Source organism: Diabrotica undecimpunctata, chromosome 1, assembly GCF_040954645.1.
Source record: "Diabrotica undecimpunctata isolate CICGRU chromosome 1, icDiaUnde3, whole genome shotgun sequence".
Classification (NCBI taxonomy): domain Eukaryota; kingdom Metazoa; phylum Arthropoda; class Insecta; order Coleoptera; family Chrysomelidae; genus Diabrotica; species Diabrotica undecimpunctata.
This window is the reverse complement of record NC_092803.1, coordinates 162,934,284-162,956,781: the sequence shown is the minus strand read 5'-3', so window position 1 is coordinate 162,956,781 and position 22,498 is coordinate 162,934,284. Positions and strand designations below refer to the sequence as shown.

The window sequence follows — 22,498 nt, the reverse complement described above, 5'->3', positions numbered from 1 at the left end:
AACTTTGAAAAAATTAAGAGATATTTGCCTTTAATTTTTTCAAAATTCATTTAGGTATTCGGGCATTCAACATTATATCCACATATATAAAACACTACACATAAATATAATACAATCAGAAAGTGATATTATCCTGATGGTATAAACACTCATCATCATATCCACTGCTGAACATAGGCCTCTCGCATGCTTTTCCACTTAGTCCGATTTTGCGCCATCTGAATCCAATTTGTAGTAACTCTTTTTATGTCATCTGTTCATCTCGTTGGGGGTCGACCTCTATTTCTGTTATCTTATATTCGGGTTCTCCATTCCAAAATTCTTTTTGTCCACCGGTCATCAACTGATCTTGCTACATGACCTGCCCAGTTCCACTTTAGTGTTGTTATCCTTTCAATAACATCTGCTACTCCTGATCTTTTCGTATAGTAGCATTGGGTATTCTATCACGTAGAGAAATCCATAACATTATTCTCTCCATTGCCCTTTCCGCAACTTGTAGTTTACTCACTGTTGTTCTTGTGAGTGTTAGGGTTTCTGCGCCGTAGGTCATCACTGGCCAAATACACTGATTAAATACTTTTCTTTTCAGACACATTGGAATCTTAGACCTAAAAATATCCTTCATCTTTCCAAATGCAGCCCAAGCGAGGTTTATTCTTCTTTTCAGCTCGATTGTTTGGTTGTCTTGACTTATTCTGATCTCATGGCCCAAGCATTTATAAGAGTCAACTGGCTCAATATCTTTGTCTTCTACTGAGATGTTTTTGTTGTGGATTAAATTTGTCATAAATTGTGTTTTTGAAAAATTTATTTTAAGACCAACTCTTTTGCTTATTGTATCAAATGCTTTTTCAAAGTCGACAAAGACAAGTATCAGGGGTCTATTATATTCAATGGTTTTTTCAATCAACGACTTAATGGTTTGCAAATGATCTTTTGTTCCGTATTCGGTTCTAAATCTTGCTTGCTCGCAAGGTTGATAGAAGTCTAGTTTTGATGTCAACCTATTAGTTATTATCTTCATAAACAACTTATAAACGTGAAATAACAAGCTAATAGGTCAATAGTTTTTTAGCTCTGTTATATCTCCCTTTTTGTGCATGACTGCTTTATTCCACTGAGATGGTGTAACCTCTTTTTTGAAAGGCATAAGTTATATAATTGTGTCAATGCTTTCAATACTGTTTTACCTCCTGCTTTAACTGCCTAAATAACGATTTGGTCATCACCAGCTGCTTTATTGTTTTACATTTGATTTAATGACTTTAAGACTTCTTCGATTGTTATTTCTGGGATATCCTCCGAACCCACATCGAGGCCAGTAATTCACCCGTCATTTCAAACATTTCTAATTCCTGTGTATTTCTCCCATGAGTAGTTGGAAATATTGAATTTTTTAAAATTGTTTGAAGAGTAAATAAGGACTTTTGGTTTTGAATATTAATTCTGTGCGATTGGTATTATTTGTTGTTCTTGAATTTGTAAGATAAGAATATCGAAGTATAAAGATATTTACTCTTAATGTTCATGTTTTAAGGATATTTTATTGTTTGCTTAAAACTTTAGGGCATAGTACAGATGCCTTCTTATCACAGAATCGTAAGCTTGTTTGAAATCTATAAAGATGAGGTTTAGCTTCAACTGTTGCTCCTACGTACTGCTCTAAATCATTTTTAACGCGATATTTGATCTATGGTCGATCTGCCCTCTTTAAATCCTCCCTGGTATTCACCAACCTGCTCGTTTAAGTGACTTTGCAGTCTACTTCTTATGACTCTGGCGAGTACCTTATATGTTACATCCAGAAGAGTGATACTCCTGTAGTTTTCGCACACTGCTTAATCTCCATTTTTATTAACGGAACCTACTATTGCCTCTCTCCATACTTCCGGCATTTCCTCTCGCTCTGCACTTTTATTGTTTTTTATGCTATATATGATTTCTCTTATTTCTTCCACGGTAGGAGTCTCTATTGTTTCCGCCCTATCGTTAACTTTCCCTACCTTTCCACTTACTCCTCATTATTTCCATTCGGTTCTTCATTAAGCAGCTCTCTGAAATGCTCTTGCCATCTATTTAGCTCCCCCTGCTTATCTATTATTAAATGCCCTTCTTTACTCTTGTAGCAATTCTGTTTTTTTGCGCCTTGGTCACTGCTCCTTTTCGCCTCCTGATACAAGATTCTCACATTTTTATTAATGTAATGTTCTTCAATCTTTTGGACCTTTTTTCTATATGCTCCCTTTTCTTTATCCTACACACTTTTTTCGCGTCTCTTCCCTCTGCTTCATATTCATTTCTGTTTTCGTCACTTGATTTGTCCATATATTTTAGTCTTGCCCCGTTTCGTTTGTTAAGGCTTTTCAGGCAATCGGTATCAAACCATTGTTTATCTCTCCCCTTCTTCACTTGACCTAACCGCTGTTGAGCTGGTTCCTTCATAACTTCTTCTGTTATTCCCTACTCCATTTCGATGTCACTTTGATTTTCGCTATGTAGTAGTTTTGCTGTCACGTCTGCCTAGAAGTTGTCAGCGGTGCCTTTGTTCCTTAGTTTGGCGACGTCATATTTTTTATACGATATTCTCTGTTCTCTTTAGGATAGTTTTTTTTTAATTTCGTGATCATTAGTACGTGATCGGAATCCGTGTCTGCCCCTCTATAACTTTTAATATCTGTTATTAATTTCACGTGCTTACTTTCCACTAGGACGTGCTCGATTGGTTGCGTGTTCTATTATCTGGAGCGATCCATGTTTCTTTGTGGATTTTCTTGTGATCGAAGTAAGTACTCATATATCTCAAGTTGTTGCGCAAAGCCTACCAACAACTTCTCATTCTCGTTGCTTTCATATTGTTTGCTCTTACCTCCCGTAGATTTTTGGTACATCTCTTCATTCCACACCTTGGCATTTAAATCACTTATTACAATTTTAATATCATATTTTGGAATTTGTTCAATCTTACTATAAAATTCCTGTTTTACATTCTGGTCTTTATTCTTCGAAGGAGCATGCACATTTATTAAACTTAATTATTTACTTCTTAGTCTCAGCCTACAAATCCGTTTAGATATTGGCTCCAACTCCACTGTCGCACTTTGTAACCGGTCACTAACTATAAAACCCGTTCCCAACATTCGGTCTTCCTCACCTCTACTAAAAAAGCTGTATTTGTCTATCATTGTTACACTAATTCCCTTTTGTTTCGTTTCTTGCATTACCAGGATATCCACTTTGTATTGTTTTTGTAGCTCCCATTTTGTTAGGTCCCATCTCCATACTCTGTCATCTATTGTCACCTTCCAAAACCCCCTTTTCACTGTTTTACTTTCTGTTCGGACCTCTTGTGCTTTTTTCTTTATTTCCTCTTGCGTTATTTTCTCAGTTACTGTAAGTCAAGTTTTTTATATATAATTAATGTTACTAAAAATACAGGTGACCACTAATTGCATCCTGCAAATGTCCAGTTAATATCAATTTCAACTAAACTTTAGACCTAATTCGGGTAATAATTTGATTAGTTAGAACTGCATGAGTTTGACTGTCGTTATTTTATTTGAAATAAGAAAAAACTCAATTGAGGCTTAAATTAGGCATTTAAAATACATATTTAAAGTTATAGAAAATAGTGGCATATTTACCCAAAAAATTCACTTATATTGTTTACCCCCACTGTGCATCTAAAGCTCATACTTGGAATTACAAAATACGTTTTATAAATTTTGGACAACTTAGTTATAATATAATTCATTCCAAAAAAAGTTCGTTACGAATTTTTTTTGGAATGAATTATATAATCTATATTTAACAATAAGGTTCTGTATAACAAATTAACATAATATATGTTATGTGAAAGACATTAAAAGTAAATCAAAGAACAACTTGTCTTTTTTGTTTTTGATTTTATCTTATTTAGTTATTTTTTTTTAATTGGACATAAACATAATTTATTTAAATTTTACAGAGCAAAATGGCGAGAACACAGAAGAAGATCTAAGCCAAGACATCGAGGAAAATGACTTAGAAGAAATGGAAGAAGAAAACAGTCGGAATAAAGATGTAACTGAGCAGCAAGAAATTGAGGCCAATGGGGAAATAGACAATGGAGAAACAGACAATGGAGAAACAGACAATGGGGAAACAGACAATGGAGAAGCAGACAATGAAGAAAATCTGGATGAATCGAAAAACGAAGATCTTGAATTTAGTATGTCGGAGGCAGATAGTAAAAGTATTGAAGCGACACTGGCCGCATTTGAGGGAATGTCGTATGCTGGTAATGAAGACTCAGAAATTGTGAATTTAGATACATCGTGCGAGATGCAAAATAACGAAGTGGCAGGTGAAAAACGCAAACGGGGCGATAGTGAAGACAGTCTTTCAGATCAAAGTAGTCCTGACACGAAGAGAAAGAAAGTAACTTTTAATGAGGACTTGGACGAAAATGTTTGATTTAAAATTGAAAATACGTTTTAAATTTAACTGATAGTGGAATATAAACTTATGCAAAATTGCTACTGATAAGCGTCCAAACTGGGTATTCTAATGGTATTTCCTTGAAAATTATAGGTTAAATTAAAAATATGTTATTATATTTGATATGACAATTAGGTTTTTAAATCAGTGATATATTTTTTTCTAGAAAATCCGTTGCATCGGGTGTTTAAAACATACATTTACATGATTTAATCCTAAACTCAGCCGCTATATCAGTCTCAGTATCAGCCTTGTTATGTTAGGTATTACAGCGTATGTAGGACGGGAATTAAAATAATTTTCATGCTTTTTCATGTTTTATATTATGCAAAACATTGTTTTCATAATAGAAAGCATATAGACAACATAATAGAAAACATGCGGCTTTGGGCCGAAATCTAACACGGAATATAAAATACATCGTTTTTAAAAAAGTATGTTTCATTAAAAAAATAGTATTAAATATTTTGGACCACGTTAGGTAATTACGTACGTCCCTAAAAATAGTCGACATCCATATTATGCCTTGAATAGTTTTGAGTTCATGGAATAGCACATCTATTTCCATGAACTTATAACTTAAGTTAACCCTTAAGTACTAGGTTGAAATAAAGCTAAGTCTCCACAGAACTTAGTATGAAATAATATTTATAAATGATTTTGATTAAAATTTTTATAATTATAAACGTGATTATATGTACAAGGTATCCTTCTTGTGTTAGCAAATATCCTCTGTTAATGTTTGCAATCACGTTCGGGTACATTTCATTTTCCATACTTTCATGTTAAGTTCTCTTGACTTCTGACGTATCTGGCAAATTTAGCTGAATTAGTTGGTAGTACTGTTTGCACACCCCATGTTTTAAGTATGACATCTTCCTTATTTTCACAGTATACATAACTTCTAGAGCTTTTTCAAACGTTGATATGTTATTCCTATTTTGTCTTTGTTTTATAAAGCCTCGCACGTTGGGCACCATTTTGTGTAACCATCCCTTTTTCCTATATATGTTAAGCTTTAACCCATTATGACTGGAATTATTTTTTTTTGTAGTAATACCACATTTTTTACATTTTTGCATTAAGTAGAGGTAGAAAGATATAAAAAAAATAGTACTTTTTTCTTTGGGAGTACCGACAGAAGTGAATATTTCATATAGCGCGTTATTACGATATGTGGTTTAATGAAATTGTAGGTCTGCTTATTACTGAATTGTTAATATTTTTTATAATAACAGCAGAAATGTAAGTTCTTTAAAATTTAATAATTTTAGTAGTTTTCAAAATTTTTTAAATATATTACAGAATTTATTCATCATTTACATTTTTATTATTATCTTGTATTTATGTTTAATAACTTTATTTTGATTATCATTACATTTAATTTTATTTTATTTAATTTTGTTTAAATTTATTTAGATTTAATTTATTTTATTTAATTATGTATAAATAGTAAGTTTTATAAGTAAATTAAAGTAAATTAAATAAGTAAAAAAAATAATAAAAAAATCGGTGGGAATTATTTTTTCGCTATTCTTAAAATAATGTTTGTAGGTGAGAAATAACATCTGGATAATGTGGAAAAAAACATTAACAGCCGAATTTCGTCTGGAACAATCAAAGTGTCCCATTTTTTTGTTTTTAAGTATCACAGGTGGAGTTCTTTACTGTAAAGACATCTGTGAGAGCTCTTCCAAGAGGAAGCCTAAAATCCTTGTAGGAATTATGTTTTTGATCGTGACTTTTTGTATACATAATATATGCATTAATAATACTTGCATCTAAAAAAGACGAAGAGCCTCATCCACGATTTTCTAGACTTACTTCTTATAGGATGATGTTATTGTCCTTTGTTATTTGTTTTAATCTCGTGATTTAGGTCCAGTTGATTGTTTATCCAGCATCTCGGGTACTTTATTTTGTTTACTTGTTCATATCTGATGTTGGATAAAAATTGAATCATCTGCGTATCTGACTACAATTGAATACATAAAAACACTTATTTAAACGTATTTGTAAGTAGATCTACTGGTACGTTCTAAATCATAGAAACGATCAGTGTACAATTGACGGAAATATAGTGTATTTATGAAATATAGTCTATCTACGAAAAGTTATTGAATTAACTCTATTGACTTATATTGTCGGACAATCTGTTAATCTCGTGAGCAATAAGTTTGTTATCCTTACTTTGATATTATTTAAATCGTTCTGTTTACTACTCGATAAATTTTTTTCAAAATTTCCCACTTCTTAACATACTCCAGTATGCTGAAGATTAATATGGCCTTCATTACTTAAATTAATCATTTGATCAATGAATTGAAAGGAAAATGATATATTAGATAATTCTACTATAGGATATAGTTTGTCATTTATGACTTGCAATGGAATTTGTAGAAAAAAAAAGAATGAAATAATAAAATATTCCACATGTAATTAAAAATTATAATTTAACAATGTACATTTAATATTTTTAAGCGGTAAACTAGTAAATATTGTTTTATATACAGAAATATATCAAGCGAAATGCCATTTTATCTCAAAAAATCTTGTACATAAAAATTCTTTTTTATACACAATCACTACTAGTTTCATCAATATATTTCTGGAGATGTAATCAGCGTAGTTTCCAGTGTAACTGTGGAAAAATTAGTGTGTTAATATAAAGATTTTTTTAAGTCGATTTTTTTTCTATTTAGAGAATAAGATTCAATGTTTGTGTTAAGTTTGTACAAATATAAACTGTCTGTGCAGATTTGCAACGTTATTATTATTAGACGTATTTCATTTTCTTACCGTCTATAACCTTGAAAATATCTACTTATCGCTTACTTGCAGTAACGTACAAAATTATCGAAGTCAAAGCTAAAATCATTGACTCTATTAATGGATTAATATTTCTTTTCTTTATAAATTGAGACTAACATCAAAAACGAAAGATATACAAATGAAGGGCGATATGAAAACCCAAATACATAGATAGAAAACCAAATAAAGGAAAAGAAGAATGAAACAGTAAAAAACTGGAACAAGAAATGTGGACAAGTGGGAGTAAAAATTGACACAAAACTATATCTATAGCCTTTTGTTCGCCGATGATCAAATAATTTTAGCCGAAGATAAAGAAGACATCGCATGATGAAAAGCAGGAAGAAGAATTTAGAAGCTGGGGTTTGGAAATTAATTATGATAAAACGCAATACATGATAATTAGAAATACTGCAGAAAAACCTGTAGATAAATAACAACTCAATACAACAAATGAATGAATAAATCCACAAGGAATCTACGTTCCTGTATTTGGCTGTATACCATATATTAAAAAAAATTTATTAAAAATCCTTTGTAAAAGGTATATATTTTTAAAAACCCAAACGGGCTGTTTTAGACAAAACGTTTTCGGAATCCATTATTCCGAATGAATAAATAATGAAATACAAACTAATAAATATAAATACTTGGGGGGGGGGGGGGGGGGGGATACTGGACCAGATAAAACGGATATAATAAAGAAAAGAAAGAAAATAACACGACAATGTTTTGGAGAAGCTGGAGATTAACACTAATGGACAAAGTGAGAAATGAACGAATTAGAAAACTTATGAATGTGGAGGGGACACTAAATGACGAAATAGAAAAACGAAAATGACTCTGATATGGACATATGCGAAGGATGGACAAGACAAGAATGCTGCTGAGAACTTGAAAATGAATATCAAATAGAAGACAGAAAAGAGGACGTCCTAGATTACAGTGGAATGGACAAACTAAAACACCAATGGAAACAAGAGACCTCACTGAAGAAGATATATATCACAAGAAGAAATGGCGATTGGAATGTGGTAAGCGGCAAACAGAATATGCTGTATAAAGCCACTGATAAGTAAGTAAAGAAGTATTATTGGATTCTTGAAACTATAATAATTTAAGTCGGAGTTTTACCAATACTAAATAGTATATATTTGTCCTTGTCGTTTCTATAGGTGCCATTCTTTCGAAGGTTGGCCTTCATTACGATTATTTGGATACTGTTTACTACTGTATACAGTATAATTTGTTACGGCCATAATGTGAGCAACTGTTCAAAAGGTATGTAGATGTACATCTTTTGGACAATTAATTGTAAATTATTACTGTCATCAAAATCATATGTACGACCTCTCTAGATCAGTGTTTCTTAATCTGGGGTCCGAGGGCATGTATTAGGGGGGACCATGGTCGTATTTATTCACATGTGAATTAATAAATAAATGCAAGTCTCGTAATCGTTATGCTCGCGTAACGATTGAACATGATCCGACCGAGATGACCAAGTGAGCAAAACAAGTGCGCAGGGCGAACCTTCTCCCCTGCCACACCGCTCGCGCCCCTGCACCAAACTTTCCCGCGACTTACACTTGGGCTGATTTATTATTTGTGTGTTAAGATTTAATTAAGCGTACTCGCATGGTTTTGTTCTGTGTTGCGTTACAGTGTAGATAACTATACAGATATTACATTTTTAATGTGATTGTGACAATGAAACGCTGGTTAAAGCCAAATGATTCCGCTTTAGACGAAGCAAATGAAAGACCATCGAATTCAAAGGTTAATAAACATCGTAAGTTTTATGATGAATACTTAGCTTTTGGTTTTAAATCTATTAATTTAAACGGCGAAGAAAGACCTCGGTGCGTCATATGCTACGAACAAAGCAAAAAAACAATGATTAAGACTGCTACTGGGCCAATAACGAAAATGCTGTATTGGTGTCTTACCAAGTATCCTTATTAATTGCAAAAAGTGGTAAACCTCACACCGTTGCTGAATAATTAATACTACCGTGCGCTAAAAATATGGTTTCCGCTATGTTGGGAGAAAAAGCTTCAAAAGAATTGGACGTTATATCGTTATCCAACAGTACAGTAAAAATATAATTGTTGATATGTCAGCAAATGTTACAAGAGCAATTGATTTTGAATGTTAAATCGAGCAGAATTACGCCAATTTGCTTGCATTCGTTCGTTACGAATACAACTACCTCATAATTGAAGATTTTCTGTTATGTACGCCTCTGCCGTCGCATACTACAGGTGAAGCAATATTTGAAATATTGAACGACTCCCATGTACACTCATGAAATACCGTTGGATAAATGTGTGCCAGTTAGTACGGATGGTGCTCGGACTATGACCGGTACACGAACAAGACTTCAGGCGCACGTGAAGGAGATGAATCCATCTATTATCTGGCATAATTGTTGCAGTTGCATAAAGAAGCATTAGCTACTAAAAATATGCCTGATAAATTAAAAATAGTGTTACGAGGAGATAGTGCAGACCGTGAATTTTAATAAAGCCAGGCCTCTAAATCCCCGTATGATTCGGTATGATTTGTAAAGACATGAGAAGCATTCACAAGCAGTTGTTATTGCATGCTGAGGTGCGTTGGTTGTCTTGTAGCAAAGTCGTGTCGCGTGTTTTCGAGCTGAGAAATGAGATCAGAATTTTAAGATCTCAGGAACCATCCTAGTAAACTATTAAAAGAATTTACAGACTATCACGAAAACCAAAGGACAGTACATAAGCGGCCCAGACAGCAGCTAGCTGGATATAGAGCAGACCCAGAAGAACAGTGAAGAAATGATAGCTATGCAGTAGTCGAATGTACCCAGTAACAGAAAACCCAAAAAATACCCTATCCTTACATTTTATTTAGTTATTTTTAATACTAATAACCTTCTGTTGGAGCAGTCATGCAGAGCCAATACAATACAAAAAAGTAGAGTATATGCTGATCAGCAGCACGGACAGAAAAGCCGTTCAGGTAAAAGGTCCTTCAGGCACCTAATACGCTTCAGGTAGGTCAAAAAGACCAAGTTCGCGGAACTTAAGCATCGAGATCACGTACCGACAAACGTGGGCTCGATGGTCAAACCCTTCGGGCACTCAGCCGACGAAGAGAATAAAAATTATTTTGCCAATTCGGTAGCTGAGTGACCGAGTACACACACTCCGGGTGGGGAGTCATCGACTTAGGTCGGTGACTCGCTGTCCGGATCACACATTTTGGGACACATGTCCAAAGTCATGTAAAAATTAACTTCAGTCATTCATAGGCAGAAAAGCTCTTCTAGTTACCCTTAAAATCAGGTGGCTTAACCACATAAAGTAAAACAGAGGATGTACCATTACCCAGAGCATCCAAGAGCCTCCCCTTTATTATGGGTAACCACATCCTACTCCATTCTACCGATGAATTTGCGACGCAATTAAATTTATTTAACCTGTTAAATTCAATTAATTTAAATGTTCAATGAATCCAATTAGGTCGCAAATTCATCGGCAGAATGCAGTAGGATGTTGTTACCCATATTAAAAGAGGAAATTGTTGTAGTAATAGATTATCTATGATTTTCATATCTCGAGTGTCTATTGGTTTTATTTGTTACAAACTTATCATGAGTTGGTGGCATCTCATGCTATCAAAAGTTGTCTCATATAATCCACGTCCACAACGCAAACTTACACATATCAGTATATTTAGAATTATTTGACCTTTTCTGTAAGGACCGCTGAAACCAAGGATTTTGCTTTCGTGATGCACAATTTAACGAATTTGTGACTGTTTTAGTTTGGTTTTAGATTATCCCTTGACAATTGACAGCCTGAACAGAATAAGAAGTACGAAAGTAAATTGCTCTAGTAATGAAAATCTGAAACAAGTAATTTCTATCATCTTTTTTAGGACATTAATATTTACAATAAATCCTTTTGATATAATTCGTGTGTTGTTCTGAAGCTATTTTATTGAAACGTCAAATAAATCTATTTTAAAGTAAAATTGTGGCTTATTCCCAACAAAAATAATTCGTGTACACTGCATATTTTACGTGGAAATGTTTGATTGCCTAGCAGTTTTGCCTTTTTTGCTCAACATTAAAGACAGTGTCGTGTTAACAAGGTTATGAAAAGATTTAGATTTTTGAAACATATTTTTATTTCATATTTACCTGAATTATCCCTATGCGAGGTCGAATTCATTAATTAGATTTCTCGGTACTAACTGGGTGATAACAATGTCAATTATCTCCACAGACATGTCCTACCTAAACATCTATCCCCAAGTATTGCTCTTGCACTGCTTTCGGGAACTTGGATCACAGTATTTCTTCATATTGGGTAATTATCATTTCCCTAGAACTGAATTACAGAATCTTTATTACAGTTTCATCCGATTATTTCTGTCACAAAACACACCATCGGCTACTTCCATTTCATCCATACCGCTCTAACTCTACTATATGCATCTATCTCCCCACGACTCTTTAATACTGATCTTATATATTTAAAACTATTACGGTTTACAAACATTTCACCATCCAAATTTATCATCTTATTTGTACTAGTCCTTGTTTAATTGTTTTAATGAACATTCTATATACTCTGTTAAACTTTTCCCAGTATTCCCCACCAACACCCCATCATCATACACCAAGCATCAGGGAATTTCACCTCGTGGTTTCCTGTTATCCGATTTAACACCAATGTGAATAAGTAAGGACTTAATACTGAGTCCTGATTCTCACCGGGAACTCCTTTCTTATTGAGCGTCCACCACAGAACCTCCCCAATCCCGAACCACCTTTAAATTAAATGTGTTCTTATACCAAGAAGAACCATCTATTTTTTCAATACTCAATGACTCAATATTGATATCCCAAGATGAAAATAGTCTGCAAAGACTAATCGACAGATTTAACATAAATAGCAAAAGAATTTAATTTGACAATCTCAGCTCAGAACACAAACAATAGTAATCAGCAAACAACCAATCATGTAATATAGAAATCGATGGCATCAGGATTGAATGGAAATTAAATACATTGGAATTACACTGTCTAGCTATGTAGAACTGGACAAAGAAATAATATCTTATGGCATTGTTCTCGGAGATATTCTTTCAGACAGGTTTCGGCGCCATTTAAATCTTTAACACTGTTTTAAGTAACTAGTGATAATGCACACCACACACTAGCCCAGAGGGACCAACGGCTTAACGTGCCCTCTGAAGCACTGTGAATGGCTCGTATCATTTTAGCATTGAAAATATCGTTGGTGCCGATATTCAAACTCGTGCATCGACAAAGAAGTGAGAAGTAAGAGATCAAGCAGGTATAAAAAGCAAATAGAGTGACAGAATATCTTAATAACACTATATGGCAAAACCGACGTATTAACACTGAGATGAAAAAAAAGTTTATAATGGCAGTGTAAGCCCAATAATAACATATGCATAAAAAACAAGACCCGATACAGCCACAACACGAAGGCTACTAGAAATAGCAGAGATGATAGTACTGAAAAGAATTATAGGAAATATGCTGTATCGAAAGAGGAGTGAACACATTAGAAGAAAATGTAACGTACAGTGTATAATTTAGTACGATTTCTTTATTATTTTAAGGAATGTTCCTATAATAGAGGGATGTGATCAGAAACTGAAGCAGTTTAGCATATTAGAAACTATTATTTAATAGTATTTAATAATACATTTTGTAAAAAAAAAATACATCTAGGCAAAACGACGGAATAAAACGATTTTATTAATCCATTCTTTACAATAAAATTACTTGACTACGAAACAATGTTGCTCAGCTATTTACTTAGAGCAAAACAAAACTGAGTACGCATTAACGCAATTTACAACTTATTTTACTGTATGGTGAGATGCCTAGCCTATTGCAATTAGAGTACAGAAAACCTACCATAGTATATATACTATAAAGTATGAAACCTACCGTTTTACGTCTATATTCACGTTGATTCACTTGAACTACTATGATATTATTTTGAAATTGTGTTTTGAGGTTATAGGAATGTAATCCTTAAATTGAAATGTTTTCCAATTTATATAAAACACTTTGCAAAATAAAAACTAATCATTATAGTATAAGAAAACGTTTTAGTAGTAGCAATACTCTTAACAGTTTATTAAAAAATGTAGCAGTGGGAGAAGTGATGAATATAAAAGTAGGCACCAATCTTGGTTTTGTTTTAATTTAAAAATACTACTGTTTATTAAAAACCAACCAGGAGACTGAATAAATTGTTTTTTGGTTTTGACCATATTTATTTACTAATCTATTTATTTTTTGTTGTACTCAATATTTTACTATTAATGCTTTCTGTAGGAATATAATAGAAAAGGTGGTTTAATTAATCCAAGTATTTAAAGTTTCTAGAGATAACAAGCAGAATTATTGATACGTATTATCGTTTAATAATACACTGAAAGCTTTTTACTATTTATGTAGGGCATATGCTATGATCAAAGTATATTTGGAGTAATTTGACTTGTAGTGAGTGTTTATAGGTCTTTGTGTAAACAGTTATGATCTGCTATAATACTAAGCTATTGATAATAATAGTGAAATGTTAAGCATAATCAATATATTGTTCAGTAACACCATGAACACAGTTTATTGAAAGTGTCCTTTTTAGGGATGGATAAAATCCTTACGAAAACAAAAAGAAAATTATTTTCTAGACATTAGTGATGGATCAACCAGTGAAAGATTCCAGGTAGTTGCTCCCCTAAGTCTTGTTTCGAAAAATATAACTGTAGGGTCTTCAATAAGCACTAGTGGTATTGTACAAACCTCTCCCAATGGTCAAAAGGAATTGCTTGCCAATGAGATAAATATTTATGGTGATTGCATAGTAACCAATGGATACCCATTTGCACCTAGAAAGAAATATTCCTCTGAATATGTGAGACAATATCTTCATTTCAGACCCAGAACCAATAAATTTTCTTCATTGTTAAGGATTAGAAGTGCAGCTCAATTATATTTTCATACTTTTCTAACTAGTAGAGGATACATTAATGTCCAAACTCCTATATTAACATCAAATGATTGTGAAGGTGCTGGAGAAATATTTAGAGTGATGCCAGAAAGTGAACAACTTGTTAAATCCATGTTAAAAGAAGGTATGAGTAGAAAATTTTACTATTATTTAGCCTCAATTTTTCTTTTTAATTTAAACAGATATTATACTTCGACAGAAAGAGCCTTTAAATAATGCCATTAGAAAGATAACAGAAATTATGAGAAATACAATTTTAAGAAGCAATGTTACTATTTGATAGACCATATTCACATAATAATAAAAAATAATAATGATAAACGCTTGTAACTAATAAGAAGACAATAAATAAATAAATCATTACAATTGTGAGATTAAAACATTAGCAATGGTAATGGTTTGTTGTTCTACACTTTAATTATTACTCTATTCTGGATGTTTTAATTTCGAACACCTACCAACAGCTATTTAAATTAGCCGTTCACATCTGTATCAAAAAGGGGATTATTAACTTATATGGAAGGGTAAGGTTTGTCAGAAAAAAGGAAAGAAATATAGTATTTAAAATAATGTATAATAAGAAATAACAAGAAAAACTGTTTGTAATAAATAAACTTACATTTTAAACTTAAACTAGGGAGTTTGATACATTTCATATACCCATATGGAAATCTATCAACTACTGTATACGTTATTCAGTATGTTGAACAAAAATAACACTTAATTGTTTGAATACGAGAGAGACATAATCCATGGATGTTGGAGTAGCTAGTCTAACTTTTAAACATTATCATTCTGGCTTTACACCCCTGCGTGATTTCTAGCTTCCTCAAAAATTTCTCTCCAGTTGTCCCTATCCATTGCCGTCCTCCGCAAAGCATGTATTCCCATATTTGTCATGTCTTCATCAATGTTATCAAGGAACCTTGTTCTAGGTCTTCCTCTTCTTCTCTGACCAATGGGTTTATCAATGTGTGTTTTTTCTAGCTGGGTCATTTTGTTCCATCTGCATTACATGTCCTATCCACCTCAGGTGTTTTATCTTAATATGTTTTATGATATCTGGTTCCTGATATTCCAACTTTTAAACAGTGTTGCAAAATTTCTGTTACATCATTCCTTCTAAAATATTAGTCAGATATGTGAGTGTAACATAATATTTAAATCCACTACAGTTTATTGTAGAATGAAAATTAATATTGCCCCAAAACAAAACTAATATAAAGTAATGATGTAACTGTTATTTTTTAAATGATTATATCATTACTTAATTAATTAACAAATAACAATGAATTGAGAAAATGATATGTGACAACAGCGTGAGCTAAATAAATAACGCATTTCAGTAGACAGATAGATAGTATAAACAGTGTGCCCCCTCTACAAGTGCACAATTGTCTCTCAAAAGAATAGGCGGTGCTTATCTGTACATGGTACATGTTATGGTCTATCTAGTTGAGTTTTAGCTGTGGTGGTAAAAGGTTGAAAACAATTTTTTTTTAATTTCGAATTAATGTTTCTCGACATCTTAGGTCATTGACATGGGACAAAGGTTTACAATAGTACCTACAGAGTTATGATACAGGTGTTATAATAGTAAAGAATAACAATAATTTTGATCTTTTTCATAGTAACATGACATCTTGATAGTAACATGAGCTGGGAGTCTCAAATTAATCGTGTTTGCAAAAGAATAAATAGTAGTTATTGTGCAATATTACAATTAAAAAGTTTTATTAAAATGGAACAGTTATTGAATGTTTATTATGCAATTATTTATTCTCACTTTGCCTTCAATATAAATCTTTGGGGTAGTACTGTGAATTCTGCAAGAGTGTTTGTCTCTCAGAAAAGGATAATTCAGTTAATTTTTAATTTACCATACAGGCATTCCTGTCGACAATATTTAAAAAAATGCAAAATTTTAACAGTACCTTCTATACATATTTTTAAATGTATACTACATGTAAAAGCCAATATAACTGCTTTTTATTTAAACTCTGATTATCACCAGTGCTCAACTAGGTAAAATTCATCAGAGTACCAAAACAATATATCATGATTTCAACAATCCCAGTATTATATGGGTATAAGACTTTTCAATCATCTTCCCATCAGTATTAAATCTGAAAAAAATTTAAATAAATTTCGAGATAAATTAACATCTTTTTATTGCAAAATTGTTTCTGAAATGTAAGTGAATATCTGGGTGATGTAAATATTTATTCCTAATGTACTTTTTATGTTTTAATTCTGAAATTGTGATGTTTTATAAATTTTTATATTTTTTACTCTGAAAACACTGAAAACTTAGTTTTCAAAACTTCCACAAAATTTATTATAATATTTTATCACTACAGCTGTTTCGGCAGAGTGCCTTTCTCAAGTGATCTATTTTTGGATGTTTTTACACTGTAGACTTTAACGAAATAGGTTGAGGAGGGGAGAAGTGTTTGTTCAAGTTGGCCATTCAGAATTATGTCTGTGTTTTTTAATTTGTTAATTTCCATAGATTCTAGTGAAGATAGACTAAGGCCTTTATTTTGTATGTGAACAATTTGAAATTCGTCATTAAAAGAATGATTATGATCTAGAAGGTGAAGTGCGTATGTAGAATCTGTTTTCCTATTAATAAAAGCCCTTTTATGTTCTGCTATAAGTTTGTTAAAGGTTCTACCAGTTTGACCGGAAACTCTTTATATACAATTAAAAACGAAAGAACCTCAGCCAAGCAGTACAAAAAGGAATACATCATCACAAGTCCAGCTCTGCATACCATACAGCAATGTGGAGAATATGTAGCGGCGTATTAATCTGATTTTAAGGTTTAACGTAATATCTCTATTAATTAGAATTTTCTTTAATTTATAGAAGGCGGCTCTGGCTTTTTCAATGCGTTTCAGTTATCGTTAACGTTTGCGCCCAAATAGGTAATATTGTGGACTCTTTCTAGCTCTATTCCACACGCTCTGATATTCGTTGGTTGTAACTCCGTTTTGCTGACAACCATAAGTTTTGTCTTAGAAGTATTAAGTTTTAGCCCATATTCATCACATGCTTCGGTTACAATGTTTATAAGTCGTTGCAGGTCTTCTTCATTGGAGGCAATAAGTACCGTGTCGTCTGCATTTCTGATATTGTTGACATTAATTCCGTTGATTTTTTTGCCTGTATCTTCAACTAAGGCTTCTTTGAAAATAAATTCGGAGTAGATATTAAAAAGTAGAGGCGATAGAATACATCCTTGCCTCACTCCACGTCGTATTTCCACTGCTTCCGTCATGTTGTGTCCAATTCGTATGTTTGCACATTGATGCCAATACTATTTTTTGATAATACGATGGTCTCGGTCATCAATTCCCACCTGTTGCAAGACACCTATAAGTTTGTCATGGTTTACTCGGTCAAAGGCCTTTTCGAAGTCGATAAAACACGTATATACCGATTGTTTGATATCCCTACATCTTTGAACCATGACCTGCAAACTGAAGAGTGCTTCTGGTTCCAAGGTTGTTTCTGAAACCAAATTGTGTTTCACTTAGTTGTACTAAGGGAAATTGTATTCTTGGGAAAATTTTCAGTACATGACTCAGTGAAATATATTTGAATATATCAGTGGTTGTTTTCATATGCATCTGTTTTACTTTGGTTGTTAAATTTATTTACTCACTATTTTATTGATATGCAGATTGCTAATTTATTCTACCCTTTTCTATCTTGTTTTAGATGGATCCCAAGAAGAAGCATTTTTTAATACAAAAGCATATCTCACTGTTTCTGGACAATTACATTTAGAAGCCGCAGCACATGGTTTAACAAAAGTGTACAATTTAGGACCAACTTTTAGAGCAGAAAACTCCAAAAGTAGATTGCATTTAGCCGAATTCTACATGCTGGAAGCTGAAATTGCTTTTGTAGAAGAAATAGGAACATTGTTATCAATAATTGAAGAATTGGTTAAAGAAGTAACAAAATTAGTGCTAGATAACTGTGAGGCTGATGTACATAATTGTAAAGGAGATGTTGAAGGAAGTTTTCAATGGTTACATAAAAACTTTGCTGTGTTAACTTATGATGAAGCTAAAAATATTTTAATTAAAAATGAAAATATATTTGAAAAGGGATTTGAAGAAGAAAATGGTATATCCAAGGAACATGAATTATTTTTAGTACAACATTGTGGAAATATACCAACTTTCTTAATAAACTGGCCAAGAGAAATTAAACCTTTTTATATGAAGGATTGTAAAGAAGATCCATCAAAAGTAAGGTTTATAAAGTAAATGTTATATATTTTTTTATATTCTTAACAATTTATGTGCAATTGTTAACTTTCATATAATTTTATACTAACGTGTAGCCCCATTCTTTTTGTTATTGCTTTTAGGTTTTTCTGCACATTAACCTTACACTTGGCTGTTGGAGAAATTGCGTTCTATTTTCAATTGGAGTATGTTCAAGTGAATTGGGATATTGAATTCTATCATGGTTTTGTAAAGTGATTCTCTTTCTATCTTATCATAGGGTAATCTAAAGTCCACAAACAGATCGTAGGAGACCATCGGTAGTTGATTTTTTCTTACGAAATCCAGTTTGGTATAATATTATGTATTATTATTTTTTGACATAATCCCGAGAGACGATAATAAAAAAAGGGATGTGGCACTCCGGAAGTGACCGAGGAGGGGAAGCATAACTTTCTTATCATCTAAGCACAGAGCGGTGATTTTTAATTTAATTTAATTTAATTATTTATTTAACCCGGCTCGATTCGACTCGACTCAGCTCGACACGACTCGACTCAGCTCAACACTACTCAACTAGATTCGGCTGGACTCGACTCACCTCGATTCGACTTGACTCGATTCGATCCATCTTCGATTCGATTTGATTCGATCTTCGTTTCCATTCGATATTCGATTCGATTCGATTTAATTCGATCCGATTTGACACGACTCGACTCAGCTCGATTCGATTCCATTCGATTCGATATTTGATTTGATCCTCGTTTTTCTTCTTCTTTGCTTTGAAGAATTAATTGCAGCAACCCATATCTTTCGCTGTTCCTTATGATGTGACCGAGGTATTCAATTTTGGCTGTTTTTATTGTGGTTAATACTCTTTTCCTTTCTGCATTCTTAACAAAAGTCCTGGTTAGTAACGTGGTCGGTATAGGATATCTTCAGAATTCTATGATAAAGCCACATTTCGAAAGCCTCAATTTTCTTACAAGTAGCGTCTGTGAGAGTCCAGGACTCAACTCCGTACAACAGTATAGGAAAGATATAACATCGTAGTAATCTGATTTTTATGGGTACTGATAAATCGTGGCATTTGAGTAGCTTGGCCATTTCTTGAAATACAGATCTTACTTTCTCTATCCTAGATTTTATTTCTAGGGAATGGCCCCAATTTTCATTGAAGTTCGTACCAAGATATGTGTATTTTTTTACTCTTTCTATTGGTTGACCATTCACAGTGATTCTTTCAATTTGCTGTTCCTTCTTAGAGATCATCATACATTTTATTTTCTTAATGTTTAGTGAAAGTCCATATTTCTGACCCATTTTTGTTATTTTATTAATTAACTCATGGATGGCTTCATAACTGTCAGCGAATACCACCGTGTCATCCGCGTATCTGATGTTATTGATACATTCCGTTAATTCGAGTTCCGGCTTCAACATCTACTGCTTCTTGAAAGATTTCCTCAGTATATTTATGTTAAACAGCAAGGGTTATAGTATACATCCCTGTCGGACCTCACGTTTAATTTTGATATTATCGGATTGTCCTGCCTCTGTACGGATAGACGATGTTTGATTCAAGTAAAGATTGCAAATAATTCTTAGATCCCAGGTGTTTATTTCAATATTTGGTAAGCACCCGCTCAAGAGAAATTAAACAGCGCGCTCGCTGAAAGGTTAAGGATGAAAGATGACGATAAGGTCCGAACATCAATTTTTAAATTTGAATTGAACATTAATTTTAAAAAACCTTTGGAATAGAGACAATTAGTCGAGGTAATGAGGCCCAAAAAATTCGGCGCAATGGGACTGAGATGCAGTTTGGTGCATTCGATTCGTGAGATCGGAAATTTTACGAACTAATGCGATCATTAAGAAATGAAAAATTGTTAACTCGGCAAATATTGAATAAAATACGTCCAATCCAATTATACTACTTAGGGGTTTTGGGGGTCACTGAACATGAATATCATATCGGCGAAGGTTTCCGAGGTACCTGGTGGCCAGGGCGTCATGGTACTCACCTCCTCTCCGGGAGTTTTATGTAGATTCCATACAGAATCATTCGAAATTCGTTTCTCGAGGGTTTTCGAGGTTGTTGAATACGAATATCATTTCAGCGAAGGTGAGAAATGCGATAAAAATTTGATAAATATGTGCAAAAAAATTTATTTAAAAAAAGTATAAAAAAAACAAACAATTATTCATTATTTATCGAATCACAATAGAATGTTCTGTCGGTAATTATTCGCACAACTGGAGAAATCGAATGTTTTAATTATCTAGCATGTAATAAGTTTATATCAGTGCTACCAACTTTTTTAAAAGCAGTGCTTATAAAAAAGAAGGTAATTTTTTTTAATTTGCAACTCTGGTATGCACATATGCAATTATTCATTTTTCCAAAAGCACATTAGTTCTCAAAATTTCCTGACGCTCTCACGAATCGACTGCACCAAACTGCAGCTCAATCCGTCTTACTGCTCAGATTTTCGAAGGTTCTTGTTAGAAGTTAATGTTCTTGCCATTTTTTTAGGATGTATTACCATGGCGGTTTGTTTTTTGTTTTTATAAATTCTAGGCCTTTATTTTGCAAAATGGTCACTTTCGCACTTTTCAATATATATTTTGTTTAGTATACAATAAATTGCTATTGAACAATCTTGAAATTCCTCTCTGCATCTAGGTTTAGTTATGGTTGCTAACTACTAACTACTATAAATAATTATATTTTCAGGTGTATGCTTTAGACTTGTTAGTACCAGGAGTTGGCGAAGTGGTAGGTGGAAGTCTACGTGAAAATAATCTTGCAAAGTTAATAGAAAAACTGCCAAAAGAACACGAACAATTAAAATGGTATACAGATTTAAGGAAATTTGGCGGTGTCCCAACGGCCGGTTATGGATTAGGATTTGAGCGATATTTGATGTTTGTGACTGGAATTCAGAACATTAAAGATGTGATACCGTTCCCGAGGTGGCCACATAATTGTAGTATGTAAATAAAATGTTAAACAAAAGTTGAATATTTTCAATACCATATTATATTTATTTATCCCGATTTGTCGCTATCTAAGAAGTCACGTGATTTGTTGAGCGTCAGTATTTTGCTCACAGCTTGAGAATATTTATTAAAAATGGTTCTTCTGTTATCTAATTCGACCTATATTAACGCCTTCTCCAGAACTGTCTTAAAAAGGAGACATGCTAACGCGTCTCCATGTGTTGATTTGACATTTGTATCAAAGTTTGTGAACGTTCATCCTGTATTTTATTTTGCAGATCACTTTATATATTATAGCCCTCACTAGTTAGCTATCATAAGCTGATTTAGAGTTAATGAAGAGAAAGAAAATAATGCGATACTTTCAAATTTTCATGAAGACGGATAACCATGAGTATACATCAGAAAGCCATATCAGAAAAATAAATAGGAAAGTTACAACAATATTAGGCTGGTATCTATCCATTTTTTTGTTGACTTCCCATTCTTTTATTCATTCCTCTTTCCTTTTTTCCATTCTGTGATATTCTTATTCAAATTATTCTATGATATATTGTTTGATAATATATACAAAAAATTGAATCAAAATACATATATGTCAGCTGTCAAATTTGTCTCAAATAAATTTTACTTAATTTCTTGCATGTACTGCCTATTTTTCTTTGAAGTTTAAGTTAGATACTATAAGAATGTCTAAAAATTTGAAAACAGTTGTTCTCAATTCAGATTCATGTTTTCACAAATAATTTCTAATGACTTTTGATCTACAGCAGTAGAAATTCAACAGTTTGGAATTTTCCATTGGTTTTTTGAGGTGCCAATAACTATTTATTACGGTATAATGTTATAATCAATTAAGCGCATATTAGTGTTATTGTCTTTTTACAGTATATTCACATCAGCGTAGATACCGATATC

At 32.8% G+C, this 22,498-nt stretch overlaps 2 protein-coding genes across 3 annotated transcripts in view; both read left to right on the top strand.

Moving 5' to 3' along the window:
• The window catches only part of LOC140432468 (uncharacterized), a 39,329-nt gene extending 32,092 nt beyond the window's left edge, over nt 1–7,237 (top strand). For both annotated transcript variants that reach the window (XM_072520379.1, XM_072520378.1), the window contains exon 7: nt 3,968–7,237. In XM_072520379.1, coding sequence (XP_072376480.1) covers nt 3,968–4,455 — 488 coding nt within the window. In that variant the 3' untranslated portion in view covers nt 4,456–7,237. The remainder of the gene's footprint in view (nt 1–3,967) is intronic.
• A 6,063-nt stretch (nt 7,238–13,300) lies between these two features.
• AsnRS-m (asparagine--tRNA ligase, mitochondrial) lies at nt 13,301–22,406 on the top strand. Its single transcript, XM_072520376.1, has 4 exons — nt 13,301–13,493; nt 13,965–14,454; nt 18,057–18,595; nt 21,315–22,406. The coding sequence occupies exons 1-4, from the start codon at nt 13,359–13,361 to the stop codon at nt 21,576–21,578; spliced, it is 1,428 nt and encodes a 475-aa protein (XP_072376477.1). The 5' UTR covers nt 13,301–13,358; the 3' UTR covers nt 21,579–22,406.
• Nucleotides 22,407–22,498: the final 92 nt, after the last annotated feature.

Coding starts and splice junctions, on each gene's coding strand:
- AsnRS-m (XM_072520376.1), top strand. CDS start 13,359: ATGTTTTCCAATTTATATAAAACACTTTGCAAAATAAAAACTAATCAT. Junction 14,455..18,056: donor TAAATCCATGTTAAAAGAAG/GTATGAGTAGAA, acceptor ATCTTGTTTTAG/ATGGATCCCAAGAAGAAGCA. Junction 18,596..21,314: donor GTAAAGAAGATCCATCAAAA/GTAAGGTTTATA, acceptor TTATATTTTCAG/GTGTATGCTTTAGACTTGTT.